Raw genomic sequence first — 25842 nt, 5'->3', positions numbered from 1 at the left:
GATCTGTCTCATCCTGATGCCTTACCCCTGGATGGAGTTCTCTAACCTGGAGACCATTCGCTGCAGCTGAGGATGGATCCATGAGGTTACTGTAGGAGATCCATCAAAATGGATTCGGACTGTAATTAATATATAACACGAATTTTCGTTCAAAACGTTGTTTTTTTTTTAAATGTATTTAATTTTATATAAGCAACTGCAACCAAACAATTCCCCTATAGGATTCTTAAAACAAGGCCAAAAAAAACCAAAGGCTAGACAATGTAAAATTCAGATGTTCTGGATGAGATTTATAACAAGTGACTCAGAAACACAGAGAAGGTGGAGGGCAGGAAAGCTGAGTTTAATAGAAAGGCATCAGGAACCCAAAACAGACCTGACTCTGGTTCTTTGAAGAACAAGAACACACAAATTCCAGAGGACGGTCATCCCAACAACACGTGCACACGCATACAGAACAAATACGGAGAAGCACCATAATAAGCCCTCCATAAGACCACCGTGATCAGTGTTACATCCCTTTCAGCAGCTCACATCAAATCAATCTGCATCATTAATAAAGTAATGAGACATTCGATCCCTTTTTTCTTTTTCTCTCTTTTTTTTACAGAAGGCATGAAGAAAGCGTGGGCCACAACAGGACAAAAACTCTAAAGCATAGATTTCGAAAGGAAAGGATTCAAATTTAAGACCAGAGTTTTGAAGGGAAAAAAAAGAAAAAAAAACACGTAAAAATTAATATATAATATAATGTACTTTAACGACATGTACGGTACAAAAGGTGCTTCACGTGAATCCGCAGTCCTGAAACACCATCAGCTGTCACACACTGCGCTTTCATTGAACTATAATGACCTCAGACTCATCAGTGACTCAAAATCTCCAGCAAACGAGTAATAAAACAGTCAATTTGACTGCACAGGTTTTGAGGGAGAACTCAAATGATTTTTTTTTTAAGAACTGTGTGACGTGAAAACCTGCATCTGAGGGGTGACACGTTTGTTTTTTTTAGTTTAGATCGCTATTTTTACATTTATGGCATTTTGGCAGACGCCCTTATGCAGAGCGAATTACAACTGAGCAGTTGAGGGTTAGGGGCCTTGCTTAAGGGCCCAGCAGTGGCAGCTTGGTTGTGCTGGAGTTTGAACTCATGACCTTCCAATCGAGAGTCTACACTATTAAGACACCACCTCCCTACATCTCCGACACGGTTGCAGTAGGCAAAATCTCGAAATCTGCCAGCATATACGCTATATGGATCAAAAGTATTGGGACACCTGACCTTTTCAGCTGTGAGTGGATCTTCTGCAAATTCAAACGGATCACAATTTAGAGAACGTCTTTGGATGTGCTAGCGTGGAAATTTCCCTTTGAACTAGGAGACCCAAAACATGCACAAATCCAGCTCCATGAAGATCTGCTGTAGAACTCGAAACCTTTTTGAACGTGAATGCGAACGCTGCACTGCACCCCAGGAACCTCATGACTTTTCTCCTTGTGGCTGAATGAATCTCACACAAATCTCCACAAAATCTAGAGGAACATCTTCCTAGAAGAGTGGAGCTTGTTAGAACAGCAAAGTGTGGGATGTGCTTCCAAAAGAAGCACATACCAATCTTAGGTTAAGGTGTCCACAATGTTTTTTGTCCATATAGTGCATATTCTTCAAAAGGTGGGAGGAGTCACTGTAGCACAGTCTGCTGGAGTTCTGCAGGTCATTTGCGATCATCAGAAAGAAGTTAAGAAACCTGAGCCTGAAAATAAGAAGGCTCTATTTCACAACCGTTGGTGACAAATTCCACACAATTTTTTTTTACCACTGGCATCTGAACACAAGAAGAACAAATTGTAAAATAAAAAAATTTTACAACAAATAGAAAAAAAATCCGCAGTAATTTTTTTTAACTCTTTCCTTTTTAGGCCCCTCCCCCAATAGTGCTCAGCATGCTTTTATAAAAATCTTTACGGGTTTTTTTTTTTTTTTTTTTTTTGACAGAATAAACAAAACAACTAAACACAAAACAGCAGTCGAGATCCAGAAGAAAAAAAAAAATCACGGCATTGAAAAATACAAGACTTTAGCATGCCACTACAAATCCTCAGGCTTCAGAGATTTAATTTTTTTACCATCATCATCATATTAATCATCATCATCGTCGTTCAGTTCATACAATAAAAAGAAAAACAAAACAAAAGGCAAGAAACCACACTGAACAGAGTGAGCCCTGGTGTAAAAGTGCATCACAAAGCAATGTGGCGAAGCAACGGCACAGCATTTTACACATCAGCAGCCATGCAAACCCACCCCCTTTACCCACAATGCACTTGGGCAGAGTCGCAACTCGCTCTCATGCTTTTTATATCCGTAACGAATAAAGAACCGTCTTGGAGGAAAGGGGAAAAAAAACAACCCTTTCAAACATTTCCAGTCGGTGTACAAGTCTTTTTTTGTTCCAGACCCACGATCAATCTGATTGTATGCCATTTACATGAAACAAAGCAAGCGAACAGGAGAAAACCCACAAACCCTCGACGACTCGAACAAAAAAACTCAAGAAACAGAACAGCAGGACCACAAAACAGGCCATCAATATTGACTGCCTCCGAATAGGAGCCTGTAGCTCTATCTGGCACACACACACACACACACACACACACACACACACACACACACACTTCTCTGGAGCACTGGAACTCCAGCACTCCAATGTCCATCTGCCAATCACAGCCACTGTTTACTCTGATGGACGGCTTGGTGAAGCTCCGTGAGGCTGCTGATTGCACGCGTCAGGGTGAACAGGAGCGTTTTTTTTTTTTCCCCAAATCCACCTTCAGAGCATCAGAGTGGCTTTCGTCCAGTACTGTGTTCGTTTAATTCGGTTTTGCTCTGTTCCTCTCGCTGCTGTGCTCACGCTGTGCTCATGCTGTGCTCTACAGAGAGGTGGACGGTAGCTTTTTCACGCGTCTCTGGGCGAGAAATGAGGACTCGATGGGTTTGAGTTCGGGGGTTGGCTGGGAACTCTTCAGAGCCGAGTAGGTGGCGGCCATCGCTCCCTGTCCCAGAAAAAAAGAGAGAGAGAGAGAGAGAGAGAGAGAGAGAGAGAGAGAGAGAGAGAGAGAGAGAGAGAGAGAGAGTGAGAGAGAGAGAGAGAGAGAGAGAAAACTCAACAATAGTGGACAAAGTACACAAAACATGTTCTTGAACTTGAGTGCTGATTAGCCAGACAGACAGACAGCTGATAAGACATAGATAGACAGACAGACAGATGGATGGATGATAAGACAGACAGACAGACAGACAGACAGACAGACAGACAGACAGACAGACAGACAGACAGACAGACAGACAGACAGTGCTGATAAGACCGACAGACAGAACGAGATAGATAGATAGATAGATAGATAGATAGATAGATAGATAGATAGATAGATAGATAGATAGATAGATAGATAGATAGATAGATAGATAGATAGATAGATAGATAGATAAGACAGACAGACAGACAGAGTGCTAATAAGACAGACAGAGATAGAGGATGAATGATTCTTCATTCAGTGAGAAGTGATTCAAATGGAAATGATTTAGGACCTGAAGCAGACCATGAACATGTGAGGAGACCCAGTAAATATCCTGTAGCCCCTGAAGGAATGTTTAGAATTTAGGGGTTGGTGTGGGACTGGGGGGATTACGGTACCTTGACGATCTTGGCATCCTGGTGCTGCAGCTGGCTGTTGGGTAGCTGATCTCTCTGCACGATCCACGGGTGCTTCAGCACCTGCCGAGCTGTTAGTCTCTGATGAGGGTCCACATGCAGCATCTTAGACACCAGATCCTACACACACACACACACACCATGTTAGAGACCAGATCCTCTGTGCGTGACAGAGGTAGTAATAAAGTAATGAAGTATAAATACTAAGGTCCTGTACAAGTCGATTTTTCTGGCATCAGCACTTTATTTTACTTTTTATTTTTCTGACAACTTTTTAAAATCTTTTACACAAATATCTGTACTTTCTACTTCTTACATTTTCAATCCAGGTTCGTTACTTTAGTTTTAATCTATTTGGTGAAATGTCAAAATGTTTTCTTCTCGTTGCGCCTGTTTCTTGTCATTGCGCAGCTTTTTTAATCTACCACTGGTGTAGCATTTCCTGTCTCTTACACACCACAGACATGATCTAGTTTATGAAGCTCACAATGAGCAAGTCAGAAGGTAATAAGAAGTCTGGCGTTAACATGATGAGACAGAGGGTCAGGTGATGAGAACATGACTGAGAACAGAGACCTTACTGATCATCATCATCTTTTCTCTGCTTGTGTTCTATATGGTGGATGTTCAGCCTGGATACATTCATTAGAGAACATTTTTAATTATTTTGTATTAATATATTAATGTGAGGTTCAGTTACCAGCATGACACTAAAACAGGTCTGTAGTGTACTACATCTGTGGTGGTCTTTCTCGGCATGAAACCATACTGTTGCTCACAGATCTCCCTTCTCCATTCCTCAGGCATCTTCTCACCATCCCGAATCTTGTTAAACAATCTGGTTAAAAACTCCACTGCATCTCTCCTAAACATCTCCACGCTTCTACCGGTATGTCATCTGGTCCAACCGACTTTCCACTCTTCATCCTCTTAATCGCTGCTCTCACTTCCTCCTTACTAATCCTATCTACATCCTGCTTCACCATCTCCACATCCTCCAACCTTCTCTCTCTCTCATTTTCCTCATTCATCAGCTGTTTAAAAAACTCCCTTTATCTTCTCAACACACTCTCCTCACTAGTCAACACATTTCCATCTCCATCCTTTATTGCTCTGACTTGCAGCACATGCTTCCCAGCTCGGTTCCTCTGCCTGGCCAATCGCTACAAATCCTTTTCTCCTTTCTTAGTGTCCAACTTCTCCTCCAGCTCCTCATATGCCTTTTCCGTGGCTTTCGCCACATCCCTCTTTACCTGCTGCCGCATCTCCTTGTACTCCTGCCTACTTTTCTCATCACTCTGTCGATCCCAATTCTGTTTCTCCAACCACTTTCTCCTTATGCTCTCCTGCACTTCCTCATTCCACCACCACGTCTCTTTGTCTTCCTTTCTATTTCCAGATGTCACACCAAGTACCTTTCTATCTGTCTCCCTTATCACTCCTGCAGTAGTTCATCATCCAGCACCTCCTCACCACCACCGAGCCCCTGTCTGACCTCTTCCCTGAACCTCACACTACACTCTTCCTCCTTCAGTTTCCTCCTCTTCTTCTTCACCTCCAAAACCATTCTACAGACCACCATCTGATGCATCTTTCATTCCTAGGTTCATTTTTCACCACTTTATCTAACTCACTCCAGAATTTTTCCTTCTCCTCCATCTCACAGTCCACTTGTGGAGCACTGATGACATTTATCACCCCTCCGTCAACTTCAGAAACTTTCTTCACACTCTGACTGTAAAACAATGAGATTCATCCCTGCTACATTTCTCCACCATGGATAATTAGCCTCGCTCTCTGTGTTACCTTGGCTGCGTCCGACACTGCATCCCAGTTTCCTCCAGTCAGCGTGAAATGTCCATTTCCTATTCTGCCTAAAATCTCCTCGGGCGTGTCCTCAGGACCATTCGCAAAAGGAGTGAAACTGGAAGAGAGAAAGATACAGACAGACATGAGGCAAAGTGTTTGTTTTCATGTGTATTCATTAGTGTGAGGATGGTGATAAGTGAACAGGTGGTGTGTGTGTGTGTGTGTGTGTGTGTGTGTGTGTGTGTGTGTGTGTGTGTGTGTGTTTTCTCACCCTGCTATCATAGTGTACAGCAACACTCCCAAACTCCAAATGTCACACGCCTCATCATAACCCTGCCTCTTCAGCACCTAGACACGCACACAAACAATTTTTATTCCTTTACACCAAGTCACACAGTGTCCTAACCCAAATCTACTACACAGTTAATTATTTAGAAAATATTGTACCACCATGTTGATGTATTAGTAAAAGTGATTGGTCAGAAGGTTCGATCGATTTTGACCGACAGCAGAACAGTCTCGGCTGTTGGAGAGAGAGGAGTTGTGGTATTGTATGAGGAAGTCAGGTGTTTTAGAGAAGTATGTGAGGGTGGTGCAGGACATGTATGAGGACAGTGTGACAGCAGTGAAGTGTGCAGTAGGAACGACAGACTGGTTCAAGGTGAAGGTTGGACTGCATCAAGGATCGTATTTGAGCCCTTTCCCATTTGCAGTGGTGATGGACAGGTTGACGGACGAGGTCAGACAGGAGTCTTCATGGACTATGATGTTTGCGGATGATATTGTGATTTGTGGTGAGAGTAGGGAGCAGGTGAAGAAGAGCCTGGAGAGGTGGAGATATGCGCTGGAGAGAAGGGGAATGAAAGTCAGTAGGAGTAAGACAGAGTACATGTGTGTGAATAAGAGGGAGGGCAGTGGAGGGGTGCGGTTGCAGGGAGAAGAGGTGGAGAAGGTGGTGGAGTTCAGGTACCTGGAGTCAACAGTGTAAAGTAATGTTAGATGTTAGAGAAGTGAAGAAAAGAGTGCAGGCAGGGTGGAGTGGGTGGAGAAGAGTGATAGCAGGAGTGATTTGTGATAGAAGAGTATCTGTGAGAGTGAAAGGGAAAGTTTATAGGACTGTGGTGAGACCTGAGATGTTGTATGGTTTAGAGACAGTGGCATTGAGTAAAAGACAGGAGGTGGAGCTGGAGGTAGCAGAGCTGAAGATGTTGAGGTTTTCGTTGGGAGTGACGACGATGGACAGGATTAGAAACAAGTTCATTAGAGGGACGGCGCATGTAGGACATTTTGGAGACAAGGTGAGGGAGGTCTGATTGAGGTGGTTAGGACATGTGCAGAGGAGGGACATGGGGTATATCAGTAGGAGAATGCTGAAGATGGAGCCACCAGAAAGAAGGGAGACCAAATAGGAGGTTTATGGATGTGGTGAGGGAAGACCTGCAGATAGTTGGCTTGAAAGAGGGAGATGTAGAGGACAGAGTAGTATGGAGACTGATGATCCGCTGTGGCGCCCCCTAATGGGAGCAGCCGAAAGAAGATGATAATGTGTCCTGTCTATACAATATATTATTCTGTTTTAATTTTTTCCTGCGGATACAACATATTGTCTTGTGTGCTCTGTCCATACAATATATTGTCCTGTATACACAACATTTTGTCCTATATAGCGTGTCCTATGTATTTAATATATTGTCCTGTCTACATAAACATTGACTAACTTTATATTATCTGTTGTATACAGTATATGGTCCTCTGTGTGTGTCCCACCTATACAATATATTGTCCTGTCTATACAATATTTAGTCCCGTGTGTATATATTGTCCTGTCTATACAGTCTAATGTCCTGTGAATGTATCATTTCTGAGAATTGATTGTTCTGTGTATACAGTATATTGTCCAGTGTATTTATTCTTATATGGCTGTTCTATTGTTTTATTACATGTCAGGCTGCAAAACACCCACTTTTAATAATTGTTCTATAACATGCCCAAGTGTTTTGTTTCATATTATTGGCTAAATACTAGCTCTATTTTACTTTTACATAATCAAGTGAAATGTTTTGCCATGAATGTCAATTTGCTCATAAAGTAATGAGTTATTAGTAAGTGGTTTAAGGCAGTGATTTAGATTAGAACTCGGACAGACTTTTAGTGGTTCATTAACGCCATTTGGAGTAAACACGAAACTGTCTGATTTACCTCAGGAGCGACAAAGTTAGCCGTGTAGCAGGGGGTCATCAAGAGGCCGTTGTCTGCGCGGAGCTGTTTAGCAAAACCAAAGTCACAGATACGCAGGGACTCCGGATTTCCAGATTCATCAACATACAGGATGTTACTGGGCTTTAGGTCTCTGTGTACAACCTGCAGAAAACCAGTTAGCATTAAAACACACGCATGCAGAATTCAGGTAATTATGCAAATGTAGTCATTTATTTTGGTCAGAACAGAGTGTGTGTGTGTGTGTGTGTGTGTGTGTGTGTGTGTGTTCTTACCCCCTGTGAGTGCAGATACTCCACGGTCTTGGTGATGGTATACAGCACGGAGCTAGCTTCTCTCTCAGAGAAGAACTTCTGTTTGAGGATCCGATCGAGCAGCTCACCACCTCGCATCAGCTCAGTCACCAGGAAAACCCGCTTCCCGTTATCATACACCTGCACACATCCACATCACGTTACTCACTCCCAACACACAAGCTGGTATTTTATAGTTTTTGAGATGCATGCATGTTCCTTCTGATTCTATGCAACAGGCAAAACATACTAATTGAACATTGAATGAGTGGAAGATGAGTCCAAATTGAAAATTTTTGTCTCTAACAGAAGAACTTGTGGAAGTCAGCAAACTGTTTTACCACCACAATCAAACATGGAAATAAAAGCTTAATGGTTTGGGGTTGTTTTGGAGCTGGGAAGGTTGGAGACAGGAACCAACATGGCAACCATTCTATACTTCAACACCATGCAATTCCGTCTGTACTGCGGCTCAATGGAATCGACTTCACCATACAACAAGATGATGCATACGAAATGTACGTCCGGGCGTTTTTTAGAGAGCAAACAGTCGTCTGGGGTGAAATCTATCATGTAATGACCTGCTCAGTCACTGCACCTAAATCCTATTCAACTGCTCTGGGATGCACAGGATCATAAAGAAATCTCCAACTAGTGAGGAACATCTTGGGAAATTTTACTGTCTGGATGCAGAGTGTGTAAAGCTGTTATTCATGCTAAGGGTGGATTTTTTACTGAAAATAAATTTTAAAATCTGATTTTATATAATTATAATTATTTTTATTATTATTATTGCATCAAAGGAAATCTTCATACCGTTATATTAAAGAGTAAAAATAAAAAATACAAATATATAAGTAAGCAAAATCATCAATAAAAATATCAAAATTTTAAATGACTTCAAAAGAGGTAAACAAACTGTACGGTGTTTTCTTTGTTTTAGTTTGAAGAGACCCCTAATTTTGTGGTTTTCTTTGGGCTGAATCTTTTCTTCGCCCCTCGCTGTTTAAACCCGTCCCTCCATTTTCATTCTGCAGCGTTTGCCTAAAAGGTTTGCCTAACTCCCAACTCATTTCTCGTAATCGGGACTTTATTTCTCGCATACATCCGACATTCCTGGTGCATCCACCTGTAACCACTGTCTGCCAAAATGAAGAGTGAAGCTGTTGGTGTAAGATCGAGGCTCCTCTGCTTCATCCATCTTGTTCTGTCTTCTCCAGAGCTGATTGTTAGACAGAGACTTAGTTTGATGACATACGATTCTATTGATTGGAGCCCATTTAAGTTTTAATGTGTAAAGCTTTGTGGCACTACAGAGGGGGTGTATTAAAAAAGTCGGAATTGGGCAAAAAAAAGAAACTGGAAATCGGCTTCCATAGTGTTTACCTGTCAAAAGCGTGTCAGAGTTTAGTGGGTGGTGCGTCAATAAAAACGGTCCGTGGGGAAACACAGTGCTCTGTGTGTAGTTGAAGGGACTAAAGGAAGCATAATTTGCCTCGATCAATACATGATATAGATTTTTTACAATCCAAGATGCATTTTTGGTTCATAAATTCAATTAGAGGGGGAAAAAAAATGAAAAAAATTTGTACCAGAATTGTTCCACAACATGAAATGTAACTATAAACAGATTTTATTATTTTTAATATTAAAGGATTTTCTGTAGTACTTTGAGACATACTGACAGGAAAAATTATCAGTTTATGTTAAACTCCACAACAACCCCCCCCCCCCCCCCAACATTTTATTGTATTTTATTACTTCCATGCTTTAAAACCTTACACCAGCTATGAGACACCACCAGTTGGATGAAATCTTTATCTGTATTTCATGGCACAGAAGCAGTTACAGGAAGTTGATACTCACATCCTTTAGCGTGATGATGTTGGGATGTTGGCCGTAACGCAACAGAATCTCGATCTCTTCCGAAGGGTCGGCGTTTGTTTTATCGATGACCTTCGTCACAAATCACATGGATTACTCAAACGTCAATAGCCACGAAACATAATCGGTTATCTGCTGATGACCGACCTTGACTGCGTATTCCGTGTTGGTAGCTTTATGGACACATCGCTTGCACACGGAGAACGAGCCCATGCCGATATCTTCCTTCAACACGTAGCCGTCGCTGAACACGCTGTTCTTCCCGTGCAGCTGCTGCTCACACAAAACACACACATTTCATTAACATCAAGAAAGTTCCGTTACGCCAAACATGAACAACGCTCCGTCCTGTAAATCACAATCGGGAAAGAAAGTTCGAATGTATCTATGAGTTTGTTTTGTTATAAGTTTATCAAAAGGGAACACGTCCTCATCCTAATACTAGTGGAGACCCTGAATAGTCGGAGATCCGATGATTCCTATAAAAGGAGTCTGATGTGACTATCAAATCTACGCAGAGGTGCTATGAAACAAGGATCATTCTATTTTGGGTATATGGGGGTGCTCAATGTCTGATTTCACACAGCACTACCCACCAAGTTCATATACAGCCGGATATAATAATGCTGTGAATACAAATTTAAAAAGAAAGAAGCTTTTAATACATATTTTTAATGTATGTCATTAAATCCAAACCCTAAATGTTTCATTTTCCACGACACAGGAGCATCTCGGCGGCAGGGATTTAAACATTGAACAATGTCTGGGGGATTCCCTAAAGGTCTGTTTCGCTCTAATTTCATTCTGTTCATTCGTTTTTGGTTGTTTTTCGCTCGCACGGGCGATTTCGCCGATTTCGTTTGATTTGCCGTCATCTGAAGTGCAAATCCTGTCTGCAGTGAGGCCTTTCTGCATTTATTAATTTGTAATTATTTAGGTTTATTCATGTTTTTTAATACATAAACCAAAATGTTTTTATACATGTTCTTCTTTATCTTTGTGTGATGTTCTGGTTTTAAAGTGTTATGAGAAATTGTTTTAAGACTACCTGGTGTGGTTGTGGTCGTTCAAGTCCAGCACCCCCGAGACACACACACACACACACACACACACACACACACACACACACACACACACACACACACACACACACGATTGGATTATCCATCAACTATAGGCAAGATTTTACAATTCTGATTGACTATATAAATCCATTCATTAGTTTCAAATTCAGCTAAAAGTGAACATTTTCTCTTTACGAAACATCTCCATCTAGTGGTAACTGATGTAACTTCATGCTCTCGATTATGTGTATTTCCACATCTCCCGTTTTAACCAGTTCCATTTATTCTATACATATTATTCATTTCAACCCACTGATAGACAATGAGTTGCTGCTGTGTTTGTTGCTTTTCTTTACACTGATCAGACATAACGTTATGACCACCTGCCTAATATTGTGATGTTCCCCCTTTTGCTGTTAAAACAGTCGTGACCTGTCAATCATTATCATCAACGTCTTCAACAGTTTGAGCTACAGGAGCTCATCTGTTGGATCGGACCACACGGACCAGCCTTCGCTCCCCACGTGCATCAACAAGCCTCAGCCGCCCACAACCCTGTCGCTGGTTCACCACTGTTCCTTCCTTGGAGCACTTTTGCAGACCAGGAACATCCCACAAGAGCTGCAGTTTTGGAGACGCTCTGCCCCAGTCGTCTAGACGTCACAATTTGTCGCTCAAATCCTTACGCTTGAACATTTTTCCTGCTTCTAACATCAACTTTGAGGGCAAAACGTTCACTTGCTGCCTAATAAATAAATCCACCCACTAACAAGTGCCATGATGAAGAGATCAGTGTTCACTTCACCACTCAATGTTCTGCATGATGAAACATTAAGGACGTCGAGGAGGCAGAGTTTAGCAAATGATTGACACACATAGAGCACTCACCTGGACCACAGGGTGGGGAGGGGGCTGAGCCGACTCCTCTGTACCCTCCTCCTCAAGCAGCGCCGTGGCCACAAAACTGAAGCCACGAAAGAGCTGGTGAGCGCCGGCACTCGGGGGAACACCTGGGGAGTCTATCACACACACACACACACACACACACACACACACACACACACACACACACACACACACACACACACACACACAAAATCCAAATATAAAAATTCAGTACTGACACAGTAAGAAATCTCTTTAATGCTCAATCGCTCATACAAAACTTCCTTCACAGCACTTTATGAACAAAATACAAGACTCTTGTTGTCCATTCTGAAGATATGAAACCTACACAAAAAGCATCTAAAAGGGAAATCGTCCAGCATAATTACTTATCCCAATATTCCAAACTTTGAAACTATATGGACATCTGACTTTTACAGCCATATGTGGTTCAACAAACCAGGAGGCACACAATTGCCTAGAACATCAATGGATGCAGGATCATGGAATTTTCCCTCTGGTTGAACCAGGAGACCCAAAACCTCCAACCCCATGCACAAAGCCAGCTCCATGAGGATATGCTTTACATGGGTTGGAGTGGAAGATCTCGAGTGGCCTGCACTAGGTTTTCACCTTGGAGATGAATGTGAACGCGGACTGCATCCCAGGAACCTCATTTATTTCACTTACATCAGTACCTACATTTTCGAACACCCTGATAACTGAACAAACCTCCACAAATCTCCACAAATGTGACGTCCTGGCTGGAATTTGTTAATTGAGTATTACAGAAAAAGTAACTTGTAGAGGGATTAGTGCCGAGTCATGAGTACTCTACAGTGAGCCAGAGATCATGACTCGGCACTAATGGAGCGCAGTACAGGGGTGAGGAGTAGAAGTTTGCACAGTAGAACCTGGGCTGAAAATAATACAATTTCATGGGTATTGATCATTTACAAGAAGCATTAATGATCAATAATAATGGAGAACTTTATGATATTGAGCAAAAAACGATTATATATATAATGAATATTAGATGCGATACACTTTTTTTTTTGTTTTTTTTTTTAAAGCGACCAATAATTTGTGTGCAACATTTGAAATGTAGATCGAACATGTCGTATCGCAACACTACGGAGGCGTGTCCTGAGAGTCACATAGAATACAGATTTACATGGCAGAGGCAGAGCTGCATCCTCCTGCAGACACAACAGGAAAACAAACGTCTGGTTTTACTCCATTGCTTTTTTTTTTTCCACTATAAAGGCGTGTTTGTTAAAGGGCCTTGTTTTAGAAGTCAGAAGTCACTTCGGTAAATTGATGATTTGCTCTCTGTCGGAACCAAAGTGAAATATCTGTACCATGTCAATTTGAATCGAATCCTATTTTTTCCCCATTGTATCGTATTGTGTTGAACAAAATGGGAATCGTATCACATCGCGCCAGTACTGTAAGCTGCTTCATACGGTTCTTTATTGTATCGTATCGTTGTATCGTATCGTTTGCTTCGAGAGGTGAATCGCATCGGGCTTCCAATAGACTACTGCGCTAATAATCGAGTCGGATTTTCCCTCATTATTCTTAAAATAAAATAATGAACACAATAAATGGAGTTTTGAATGAAAATGATGTCTTTAATAATTTATATCTGTAAAACTTTCATTTCCATTTGACCTCTCACCTTTGGGGGTGCGTGAGGTGAACTCCGAGTCGAAGTAGAAGGTGTCGTCAGGTCGAGCCACGGCCGGTTTAAAAGGGGGACTGATCTCGCGACGAAAGAGTTTCTGCACACACACACACACACACACACACACACGCACACGAAAAACATGACACACATCAGTATGCTTGTAACCCAGCAACATATAAGTCGCAATCTGATTGGTCGCAATGCTTGATAGCTAAAAAATAAGTTGTTTCAGTGACTTTCTGTAACAAACAAAACTATAAGGTGAAAATGTGTGATTTTCTTTATATAAGGAGAATAAAGTAGGTCGAAATGCTGATTATTTCTGTAGCACAGGCCGCACTGTACTCTTATTCCTTACGTACAGTAAATATTCGACGATGCTCCGTCTGTACAAAACAGGCAGCTTGTAGAAGATATATTTATTTTGGAGATAAAATCATATATTTAAAGATGGAGCTTACATTCCAGTCGATGGTTGAGAAGAAGCAGTGACGTTTGATTTCCTCCGCACCGTCTGGTCCAGAGCCTGCAATTGAGCAGTAACAGTTGAATTTGTGATATATTGCATATACGCACACACTGTAGACATGCGTGGTGTGTTAAACTCTATAAGAACAGTGTGCATGTGTGTGTGTGTGTGTGTGTGTGTGTGTGTGTGTGTGTGTGTGTGTTACCTAGTCTATTAGTGGGGTTCCTCTTGAACAGTGCTCTCAGGAGACTCTGAGCTTCAGCGCTTAGAAACTGGGGCATCCCTAACCTTGCCCTACAGACAGACAGACAAACAAACAAACAGGCAGGCAGTGAGACACAGTGGAAGGCAGGCAGGCAGACAGACAGACAGACAGATAAAAGGGAAAACAGGTAAACAGATACAGGATGGAGGGCAGACAGACAGACAGGTAGATGGAGACATAGGCTTGGAGGCAGACAGAGACACCCAGGATAAAAGGCAGTGAGACAGTTATATGGACAAGACAGACAGAGAATAGAAGGCAGACAGAAGGTCAGGTACACAGGTAGACAGAGACAAGAAGGCAGACAGACAGGCAGTTATACACAGGAAGGAGAGCCAGAAGAAAACTTTAGAAAACAAACCATTTTTGATTAAATTAATTGCCCCATGCAGCAACACTAATCACAGTGAGAATCATTTCTCCGCTTTATTACTCAATCACAAAAATAACATTAACATACATTTCAGAATCCACATCTGTGCTCACGTTTCAAGCTTTTGGCTCATTGTGCCAGAATTAATATGCCACTGGAGGCAAACAGTACAGACCATCAGGTGAAAGGAAAATAAATAAATAAATAAATACACTGAGTCCACCTAAAATCCATCCTAATAGCTCCTGCTTCATGAATAACTCAAAAAGGTTCCTGGAACTACAGCGCAGGGCGTAAAACTGTTCCTGTAAAAGTTCCTGCAGTGGAAATGCGGCTCACGTTTCAGGGTGTTTTCAACTCACTCAATGCACACACACACACACACACACACACACACACACACACACACACACACACACACACACACACACACACACACACACACACACACACACACACACACACACACACACACTTCGCTCACTTATACACTTTAAAGACTAAGAAAGGACACATTCATCATGTTTATCTCAAAGGTGTTCACTAGTGTTGTAGCTCTAAAACAGGAGATCTTCCACCTACACACCATGTAAAACATATCTTCATGGAGCTGGGTCTCCTAGTTCAAGTGAAAGGAACATTTCATGCCATAGCATCCATCTAATACTATTGTGTACGTCCAAGTTTGCGGTAACGGAAGAGGTTTGAGGGAGAACCACTCATGGCTGAAAAATGTGGGTGTCCACATAATTTTAAACATACAAGCCTGTGTGTGTGCTTACTTCAGGATGAGGTTCATTGTCTCCTTGCGGTCCTTCCCTTGGAACGGTAGTGATCCTGTGAGCATCTCAAACTGGCCACACACACACACACACACACACACACACACACACACACACACACACACACACACACACACACACACACAATAAGAATAACAACCTGGACGATTTAAACAATTATTTTGAATAGAACCGTATGAAATGAGACAAGGCGTACCATCAGTACCCCGAATGACCACCAGTCAGCGCTGTGGATATGACCCTGTCTGTTCACCACCTCAGGAGCCATGTACTCCACAGTCCCACAAAACGAGTAGGCCTTCTTCTCATGGTCTATGGACTCCTTACACAAGCCGAAATCTGCACCAAGACAACAGTACACACGTCACAGCCACTGAATACAAAGTGACGCATGAGGTTTGAACTTGGGACGGAGGGAAATCACGTGAATTTCGACATTCAAATTTTTACTTTACGTGATTTGTCTGTAGGTGGAAAGTTCAGGAAGATCAATCAAAAATAATCAATCAATCTACAGTATCTATGAATATACATATACACAATTATATATTACATCGTGTGGGATGATGAAAATTTGCTTAAAAAAAAAAAAAGGCACCAAAAGAACAGTTTTCTTCCTTCATTTCTTTACTTTCTTAATATTAATATCTAATATTTATTATTAATATTAGATATTTATTATTTATTACACGTTTTGTTGTATACACGGACTCAAAAAGACTTTTCAATGACATAACCTGTCATTATATGCACTGTGTGTGTGTGTGTGTGTGTGTGTGTGTGTGTGTGTGTGTGTGTACCTGTAAGTTTGATGTGGCCCTCTTCATCTAATAGGATGCTGAAACAACAGTAAGATGAGTGAATGCAAGAACACCACACCTTCTTTCCCTCTCACTCTCTCACACACTCACTTTCAACTGCCCACTTTCATCCACCCACCCACATACACTCAGACACCCACATACACCCACACCCACACCCACACCCACCCACATACACCCACACCCCACAATGTACTTTAAAAGCAAAAATTAAAAGTAATTTATAGTTGTTTGCACATGCATATATACACAGTATACACAGTGTGTGTGTGTGTGTGTGTGTGTGTGTGTGTGTGTGTGTGTGTGTGCGCGCGCGCACAGAGCTGCAGCTGCACAACAGCAATAGGTGCAATGAGCAAAAAAGAAGGAAGAATAGAGGAGCACACACACACACACACACACACACACACACACACACACACACACACACACACACACACACACACACACACACACACACACACACACACACACACTACATATCTACGTCACATCAACTGCCACCTATTTTACATTATTTGATGAAGTGCAGGTCAAACTCCAGACTTCTAGTTCCTGAAATAGCAAAGTCTACTAAAGGTGGTAGAACATTCTCACGTTTAGCTCCTAAACTTTGTAGCAGCCGTCCTGCCCGTGCTCGGGGCTCAGACACACTCTCCCACGTTAAGTGTAGATTAACAGAACCCGTTTCGTAACCTTGTGCGCCAGAACATCAGATCAAATACACATCATCTTGTACCTCAATACTCTAAATAACCTTCTACCTATGCTGTTTCTCCTGGTTCAACTCTCCAACTGACTGTAGAAGGGACATTAAGTGTGGGAGAGTGTTTGATTATGAGTAATGGTTTATAATCACACTCCTGGGTTCCCTTTTGAGTCTGGTTCCTCACAGGGTTTCTTCCTCATACCATCTAAGGGGTTTTTCCTTGCTACAGTCGCCCCCAGGCTTCCTCATCTGGAATTAATCCACATTAAAATGGAAATATAAGTGAAATTTGTTCACTATAATTCTTACATTCTGTAAAGCTGCTTTGAGTCAACGTTCATTGTTAAACGCGCTATAAAACTCAAATTGAATTCAATTTCTTGCCGTCTCTCACATCCGTCACTCGATTCCTCGTGCACCTCATCTCCCGCTCGCAAAACTCGTATTAAATCACTCCGCCTCGTCTCTTCAACCGCCTCTCTTTTCCTGATATCATTTCACAACCGACTGCGCTTTCCTCCATCACTTCATCCCATTACGTACATGAGCGCGCGCCTGTGTGTGTGTGTGTGTGTGTGTATGTGTGTGTGTAAGTTAGTTCCCCGAGGGCTTCCTCACACTCCCACACGATTGCAAGCATTGCGATTTCTAACACGGCTCAAGACGAACGCTGTATACCCAAAAGTATTGGGACACCCGACTATAAGATTGGTTCCACATTCGGCCTCTAAGCGCCACTCTTCTAGGAAAGATGTTCCACTAGATTTTGTGATGATTCATTCAGTTATGAGGGTGTTAGTGAAGTCAGGTACTGATGACAGTGAGGTGAGGAGGTTCCTGGGGTGTAGTCCCAAACGTTTCATGCTACTGCATCCAAAGAGGTCCTTATGATGCTGGAAAAGGAGGTGGTCCCAATACTTTTGACCATAAACTGTATTTCCTTGTGAATTAGTACATGAAATAGACATGAGAAAGGAATGAGAGAAAGAGACTGTGTGTGTGTGTGTGTGTGTGTGTGTGTGTGTGTGTGTGTGTGTGTGTGTGTGTGTGTGTGTAGGAGCTGTACTTTTCAGGTTTTAGATCTCTGTAGATGATGCCAAGGCCGTGCAGGTGATCCAGACCCAGTGCCAGTTCTGCCAAATAGAACTTTACATCTTCTTCCGTGAACATAACCTGACATAGTGGAAACACACACACACACACACACACACACACACACACACACACACACACACACACACACACACACACACACACACACACACACACACACACACACACACACACACACACACAGAGTCACAAGACAAACAAACCCACATAGTCACAAGACAGACACAAATGAGTGAGAATGTTAACATGCTTTTTTTTTTTCTCCAGTAAATGAGGAAAACGTAAACAGATATTAAGTTATGAATAGTCTATGTGCACTTGATGCCGATGTTTTCCTTTTTTTTCCCCTCATTTACATTTACAGCATTTGGCAGATACCCTTATAATCATCTCATGTATACATCTGAGCATTTGGGGGTTCAATGGCCCCGCAGTGAGAGCTTGGATTTAAACGTATGTCCTTCCAACTGATCTGAAACACTGAGCTACAATTTCATTTCGTTTCAGTTTTAAAAGCTATGCTTGGGATCACTGTCTGGATGGGAGATGCACTCTGGATGACACAGTGCACCATTTTCGAGTTAGCAAACGCCCACGTCGTGAGACTGCCACCCCCATGTTTCACATGGATGGTGTTTCCTTCTCTCCTCTATCTAACTCCTATAACTTCATGATTATTATTGTAGCCAATCTGTATACAGAATACTCTCCAAAAAGACCTGCAAAGCTACACTCAAACTTGAGAAGGTATTGTGAGGTGTTTGGACTTTCCCAACGATATTGACTGCAAAAATGGTTTGCTCTAAAGGTAGTCCCTTTCCAGCCAACCTAGTTAGAGAGCGTGAGAGAATGAGAGAGGGGAAGAGAACAATACCTCTTTTGACAGTCTGGTGAAGAGATCACCTCCCCGTAGGAAATCCAGAATCAAGTACAGCTTTCCCTCTGTCTGAAAGGCTGCATGCGCACACACACACACACACACACACACACACACACACACACACACACACACACACAATCAAATTATTCTAAAAGAACTAAGCCTTTCCTCATAAATGTGTTTGTGTGTGGTAATGTATACATCTCCTTATTTGTTCACCTCTGTCTATTCATCCATCATTTCTCCAGACTTGCTTTGAACTCATCATTTCCTTTATACAATTATCCATCTTACTGTCCATCTATCCATCTAAGACAATTTATTCAACCTGGAAACAATCCATACACATACACCTATATACTAGTGGTGGCACGATTCACAAAACCCACAGTTCGGTTCGTATCACGGTTTTAGGGTCACGGTTTTCGGTTCTGTACGGTTCTTTTTGTTATTTTTTCTTTTAATCTTCAACACTCCAGAAATTTCCTTCAGCATTTGATATATAGCTTATTAGCTTAATTATACACAATTTAGGATACAGTATTAACATTTTTGTAATGTAATCATGCACTAACTGAATTTGACTTGACTTTAAGCACATTATTGGGACCATCTCTAAATAAAAGCTAGGTGAGATTTTGATACAGCAAGAGAGAGGACATTGTTGATGACATGCTTTTCGTTTATTTGGCAAAAAGCAAAAAAAAAAAAAGTGTTGGCGAGAGGGAATATTAAACCGCGGCTCGAGTGCATTCATCAGCTGACGAAATCCTTCACACTCAATCACGCTGCACAGTTGCATATCTTTTGCTATAAACATCCCCAATGCTTTAGTTATGGCTATTGCCCTGTCTGACTTCTCACTGAGAGGCTGCTTAAATGCTGCGGACAGTAGAAGTTCTCTCCTGTTTGTGCTTATCGACACATTGGCGTGATGTCTTCTCAAATTAACTGTCTTATTAGAAGTGTTGGCATTAGCATATTGAATGCATTTTGCACAATGCTTGCACACAGTCACAGTTCTGTCTACTGTTTTATTTCTGTTGTCATCGCAAGTTAGTAACATTAAATACAAAATGTTCCCACACACCGGATTTAAACGACGCAGGCACATCTGCCAACTCCAGGCAGCCTTCATTATCTCCTCCACTTGCCATTTCTGCAGCACTCCTAACTCAAGTTTTACTGTTTATATGTATGTTCACGCGAAACTGTCTGAAGCAAAACTGAGCACGGAGCTAGAATGCGCATGCGTCGAACCGTGCGACACACACACGAACCGAACCGAGACAAGCGAACCGAACGGTTCGGGTGTTTTTCCATGTACTGTGCCACCCCTACTATATACCCTTCCATACACTCACTAAGCAACAATTCATCCATCATTCCATACACCTACCTATTCGATTATTACCCACCCAATCAACAATCCACCCATCCATTACATACACCCACCCAATTACCCAATCAACAATCCACCCATCTATTACATACACCCACCCAATTACCCAATCAACAATCCACCCATCCATTACATACACCCACCCAATTACCCAATCAACAATCCACCCATCTATTACATACACCCACCCAATTACCCAATCAACAATCCACCCATCCATTACATACACCCACCCAATTACCCAATCAACAATCCACCCATCTATTACATACACCCACCCGATTACCCAATCAACAATCCACCCATCCATTACATACACCCACCCAATTACCCAATCAACAATCCACCCATCCATTACATACACCCACCCAATTACCCAATCAACAATCCACCCATCTATTACATACACCCACCCAATTACCCAATCAACAATCCACCCATCTATTACATACACCCACCCAATTACCCAATCAACAATCCACCCATCTATTACATACACCCACCCGATTACCCAATCAACAATCCACCCATCCATTACATACACCCACCCTATTACCCAATCAACAATCCACCCATCCATTACATACACCCACCCAATTACCCAATCAACAATCCACCCATCCATTACATACACCCACCCAATTACCCAATCAACAATCCACCCATCCATTACATACACCCACCCAATTACCCAATCAACAATCCACCCATCCATTACATACACCCACCCAATTACCCAATCAACAATCCACCCATCCATTACATACACCCACCCAATTACCCAATCAACAATCCACCCATCTATTACATACACCCACCCGATTACTCAATTAACAATCCACCCATCCATTACATACACCCACCCAATTACCCAATCAACAATCCACCCATCTATTACATACACCCACCCAATTACCCATTTAACAATCGACCCATCCATTACATACACCCACCCAATAATCTAATCAACAATCCACATCAACAATCCACCCATCCATTACATACACCCACCCAATAATCTAATCAACAATCCACATCAACAATCCACCCATCCATTACATACACCCACCCAATTACCCAATCAACAATCCACCCATCCATTATATACACCTACCCAATTACCCAATCAACAATCCACCTACCCAATTACCCAATCAACAACCCACCCATCCATTATATACACCCACCCAATTACCCAATTAACAATCCACCCATCCATTACATACACCCACCCAATAATCTAATCAACAATCCACCCATCCATTACATACACCCACCCAATTACCAACTTAACAATCCACCCATACATTATATACACCTACCCAATAACCCAATCAACAATCCACCCATCCATTACATACACCCACCCAATTACCCAATCAACAATCCAACCATCCATTACATACACCCACCCAATAATACAATCAACAATCCACATCAACAATCCACCTATCCATTACATACGCCCACCCAATTACCCAATCAACAATACCCCATCTATTAAATACACACACCCAATTACCCATTTAACAATCCACCCATACATTACATACACCCACCCAATTACCCATTTAACAATCCACCCATACATTACATACACCCACCCAATTACCCAATCAACAATCTACCCATCCATTATATACACCCACCCAATTACCCAATCAACAATCCACCCATCCATTACATACACCCACCCAATTATCCAATCAACAATCCACATCATCAATCCACCCATCCATTATATACACCCACCCAATTACCCAATCAACAATCCACCCATCCATTATATACACCCACCCAATTACCCAATCAACAATCCACCCATCTATTACATACACCCACCGGATTACCCAATCAACAATCCACCCATCCATTACATACACCCACCCAATTACCCAATCAACAATCCACCCATCCATTACATACACCCACCCAATTACCCAATCAACAATCCACCCATCTATTACATACACCCACCCGATTACCCAATCAACAATCCACCCATCTATTACATACACCCACCCAATTACCCAATCAACAATCCACCCATTTATTACATACACCCACCCAATTACCCAATCAACAATCCACCCATCTATTACATACACCCACCCGATTACCCAATTAACAATCCACCCATCCATTACATACGCCCACCCAATTACCCAATTAACAATCCACCCATCCATTACATACACCCACCCAATTACCCATTTAACAATCCACCCATCCATTACATACACCCACCCAATTACCCAATCAACAATCCACCCATCTATTACATACACCCACCCGATTACTCAATTAACAATCCACCCATCCATTACATACACCCACCCAATTACCCAATCAACAATCCACCCATCTATTACATACACCCACCCAATTACCCATTTAACAATCGACCCATCCATTACATACACCCACCCAATAATCTAATCAACAATCCACATCAACAATCCACCCATCCATTACATACACCCACCCAATAATCTAATCAACAATCCACATCAACAATCCACCCATCCATTACATACACCCACCCAATTACCCAATCAACAATCCACCCATCCATTATATACACCTACCCAATTACCCAATCAACAATCCACCTACCCAATTACCCAATCAACAATCCACCCATCCATTATATACACCTACCCAATAACCCAATCAACAATCCACCCATCCATTACATACACCCACCCAATTACCCAATCAACAATCCAACCATCCATTACATACACCCACCCAATAATACAATCAACAATCCACATCAACAATCCACCTATCCATTACATACGCCCACCCAATTACCCAATCAACAATCCCCCATCTATTAAATACACACACCCAATTACCCATTTAACAATCCACCCATACATTACATACACCCACCCAATTACCCATTTAACAATCCACCCATACATTACATACACCCACCCAATTACCCAATCAACAATCTACCCATCCATTATATACACCCACCCAATTACCCAATCAACAATCCACCTATCCATTACATACACCCACCCAATTATCCAATCAACAATCCACATCATCAATCCACCCATCCATTATATACACTCACCCAATTACCCAATCAACAATCCACCCATCTATTACATACACCCACCCGATTACCCAATCAACAATCCACCCATCCATTACATACACCCACCCAATTACCCAATCAACAATCCACCCATCCATTACATACACCCACCCAATTACCCAATCAACAATCCACCCATCTATTACATACACCCACCCAATTATCCAATCAACAATCCACATCATCAATCCACCCATCCATTATATACACCCACCCAATTACCCAATCAACAATCCACCCATCCATTATATACACCCACCCAATTACCCAATCAACAATCCACCCATCTATTACATACACCCACCCAATTATCCAATCAACAATCCACATCATCAATCCACCCATCCATTATATACACCCACCCAATTACCCAATCAACAATCCACCCATCTATTACATACACCCACCCAATTACCCAATCAACTATTTACATTGATTCATTATTGAAATTAACAATTCACCCATCCAGTCAACAACCCTGTATTCATTATGAAAGCATAGCTAAGCTAAAACCACGCCCAACCCTGCACAAAGCAAAGACAAAGCAAACAATAAGAAAGCAATATCTCTCAAAAATTCTAATTTAGATGAAAGAGGGATAAAGTGTGGTATGAAAAGAAATGTGTGCACGTAGAAAATGGTGTTTTTGACTCACCATAGTGCAGTTTGACTACAAATGGGTGGTTGACATCGGCTAGGATGTTACGCTCCATTTTAGTTCGGACACGGTCACGCACTGTAAGAGAGAAAAGAGAAAGACGGAGAATAGAGTGAGAAATCTAAGGATTGAGAGGCAGGCAATTATTAAAAACCATCAAAAACATAGTTGATGATCAAATAAATAATTAAGAAAATAAAAAAATAAAAAAATAAAAAAATCGATGTTTCAGATCAAAGAAATTTCATTAACCATAAGACTTTCTCCATTTGTCTAAGTGTCTTATAAAAAGTGAGGGACAAAATACTAAAAATTGTAATGATACAATTAGTGTTTGTGAAAAGAAAATGTTTTTCGGTAGATGAGAAATGTAGAACAATCAGTGGCGTTTCAGGCTGTGAGTCAAATCTGGACCAGGAATCGTCTCAGACACGTGAATCAGAAACCTAGAATTGACATTACAGGTACAATGTTGCATGGACTGGGATTTCCCCACCAATTTTAACTTGTGGGTGAGAATATATCTGAAGACCAGTGAAGGACCAAATACACAAACCATGTACTTGAGTAAAAGTAGAGATACACTCAAATGTGACTCCAGTAAAAGTGTCCCTTTAAACAAGTTTTTGCCTTCAAATCTACTTAAGTATCCAAAGTACAATGATTTATTATAACTATAATGTTTCTATTGTTATTTTTGTCACAAGCCTTTCAGTTATTCAACTCGGTTTATGTGAAAAGACTCGAATGTGACTCTCAGCACACTGATCTATTAATAGAATGATTATATGACTCAAACTGATAGATTTAAATTTTTTTTTTTACAATTATCATTAACCCAAAATCTTCAACTTCTTCCAAAGAAATTGCATAAACCACGTGTGGTGGTGAATTCTGGAGTTTCTTCATCATTTACTCCTCTCTAAATGTTCTGCTTGCTGTTGAACTGATGCTGAACTGTATGCTGGTGATCAGTATATACACCAAGCGCCGATCAGAACCAAGTTCGAAACGACCCTGATTGGTGACTCGCTGCGTGTTTAACGAGTTACGTTTTTATCCTCATAAATAAAAAGAAACGACCGATTTTGCAAAATTTAGTTGAGTAAAAATTGAGATATTTGACTTTAAAATATAGTGAAGTCAAAATCTCCCCAAATGGAAATACTTCAGTTACTACGCAAAAAAGCAACTTAAGTACAGTAACGATCCCATTTACCTCACTGCTGTAAACAACCTGTAACACATCATCACTAACATTCTATTAACCTCTGATTCTATTAAAATAATAAGCAGAAACATCGCTAAAATTAACGTGTAAAAACGGACACCTGACTGTTCCACCCATATGTGAGTCTTCCTCAATTTGTACACCAAATTGTATGACGTCTTTTGGATGCATTAGCATGAAATTTTTAAAACCCAAACCTGACAATACCCCTGTGCACAAAGCCAGATCCATGAAGATCTGCTTTCCATGGGTTGGAGTGGAAGATCTCCTTCTATAGAGCTCTAAACCCTATTGAACACCTTCGGAAATAATTTTTCATGCTGACTGCACCCCAGGAACCTTCTCAGCTCATCGACATCATTACCTAACTTTAGGAACACCATTGTAATGTCTCACACAAAATCTCCACAAAATCTAGTGGAACATCTTTCCAGAACTTTTGCCCATA

General features: G+C 41.5%; 1 protein-coding gene across 4 annotated transcripts in view; it reads right to left on the bottom strand.

Moving 5' to 3' along the window:
* Positions 1 to 322: 322 nt before the first annotated feature.
* rps6ka1 (ribosomal protein S6 kinase a, polypeptide 1) overlaps positions 323 to 25842 on the bottom strand; it is a 97126-nt gene continuing 71606 nt past the window's right edge. For 3 of the 4 annotated variants that reach the window (XM_083544638.1, XM_083544639.1, XM_083544636.1), the window contains 18 exons: positions 24161 to 24241; positions 18983 to 19062; positions 18062 to 18168; positions 16266 to 16303; positions 15662 to 15804; positions 15445 to 15515; positions 14230 to 14318; positions 14017 to 14081; positions 13547 to 13649; positions 11869 to 11999; positions 10064 to 10189; positions 9899 to 9988; positions 8015 to 8173; positions 7722 to 7883; positions 5794 to 5870; positions 5520 to 5637; positions 3696 to 3833; positions 323 to 3054 (listed from right to left, as the gene is read on the bottom strand). In XM_083544638.1, the coding sequence (XP_083400764.1) occupies positions 2932 to 3054; positions 3696 to 3833; positions 5520 to 5637; positions 5794 to 5870; positions 7722 to 7883; positions 8015 to 8173; positions 9899 to 9988; positions 10064 to 10189; positions 11869 to 11999; positions 13547 to 13649; positions 14017 to 14081; positions 14230 to 14318; positions 15445 to 15515; positions 15662 to 15804; positions 16266 to 16303; positions 18062 to 18168; positions 18983 to 19062; positions 24161 to 24241 (1901 nt within the window). In that variant the 3' untranslated portion in view covers positions 323 to 2931. The remainder of the gene's footprint in view (positions 3055 to 3695; positions 3834 to 5519; positions 5638 to 5793; positions 5871 to 7721; positions 7884 to 8014; positions 8174 to 9898; positions 9989 to 10063; positions 10190 to 11868; positions 12000 to 13546; positions 13650 to 14016; positions 14082 to 14229; positions 14319 to 15444; positions 15516 to 15661; positions 15805 to 16265; positions 16304 to 18061; positions 18169 to 18982; positions 19063 to 24160; positions 24242 to 25842) is intronic. The other variant, XM_083544637.1, reaches the window with a different exon arrangement.

Source organism: Silurus aristotelis (assembly GCF_946808225.1).
Source record: "Silurus aristotelis genome assembly, chromosome: 6".
NCBI classification, from domain to species: domain Eukaryota; kingdom Metazoa; phylum Chordata; class Actinopteri; order Siluriformes; family Siluridae; genus Silurus; species Silurus aristotelis.
This window is presented reverse-complemented; position numbering and strand designations above follow the sequence as displayed.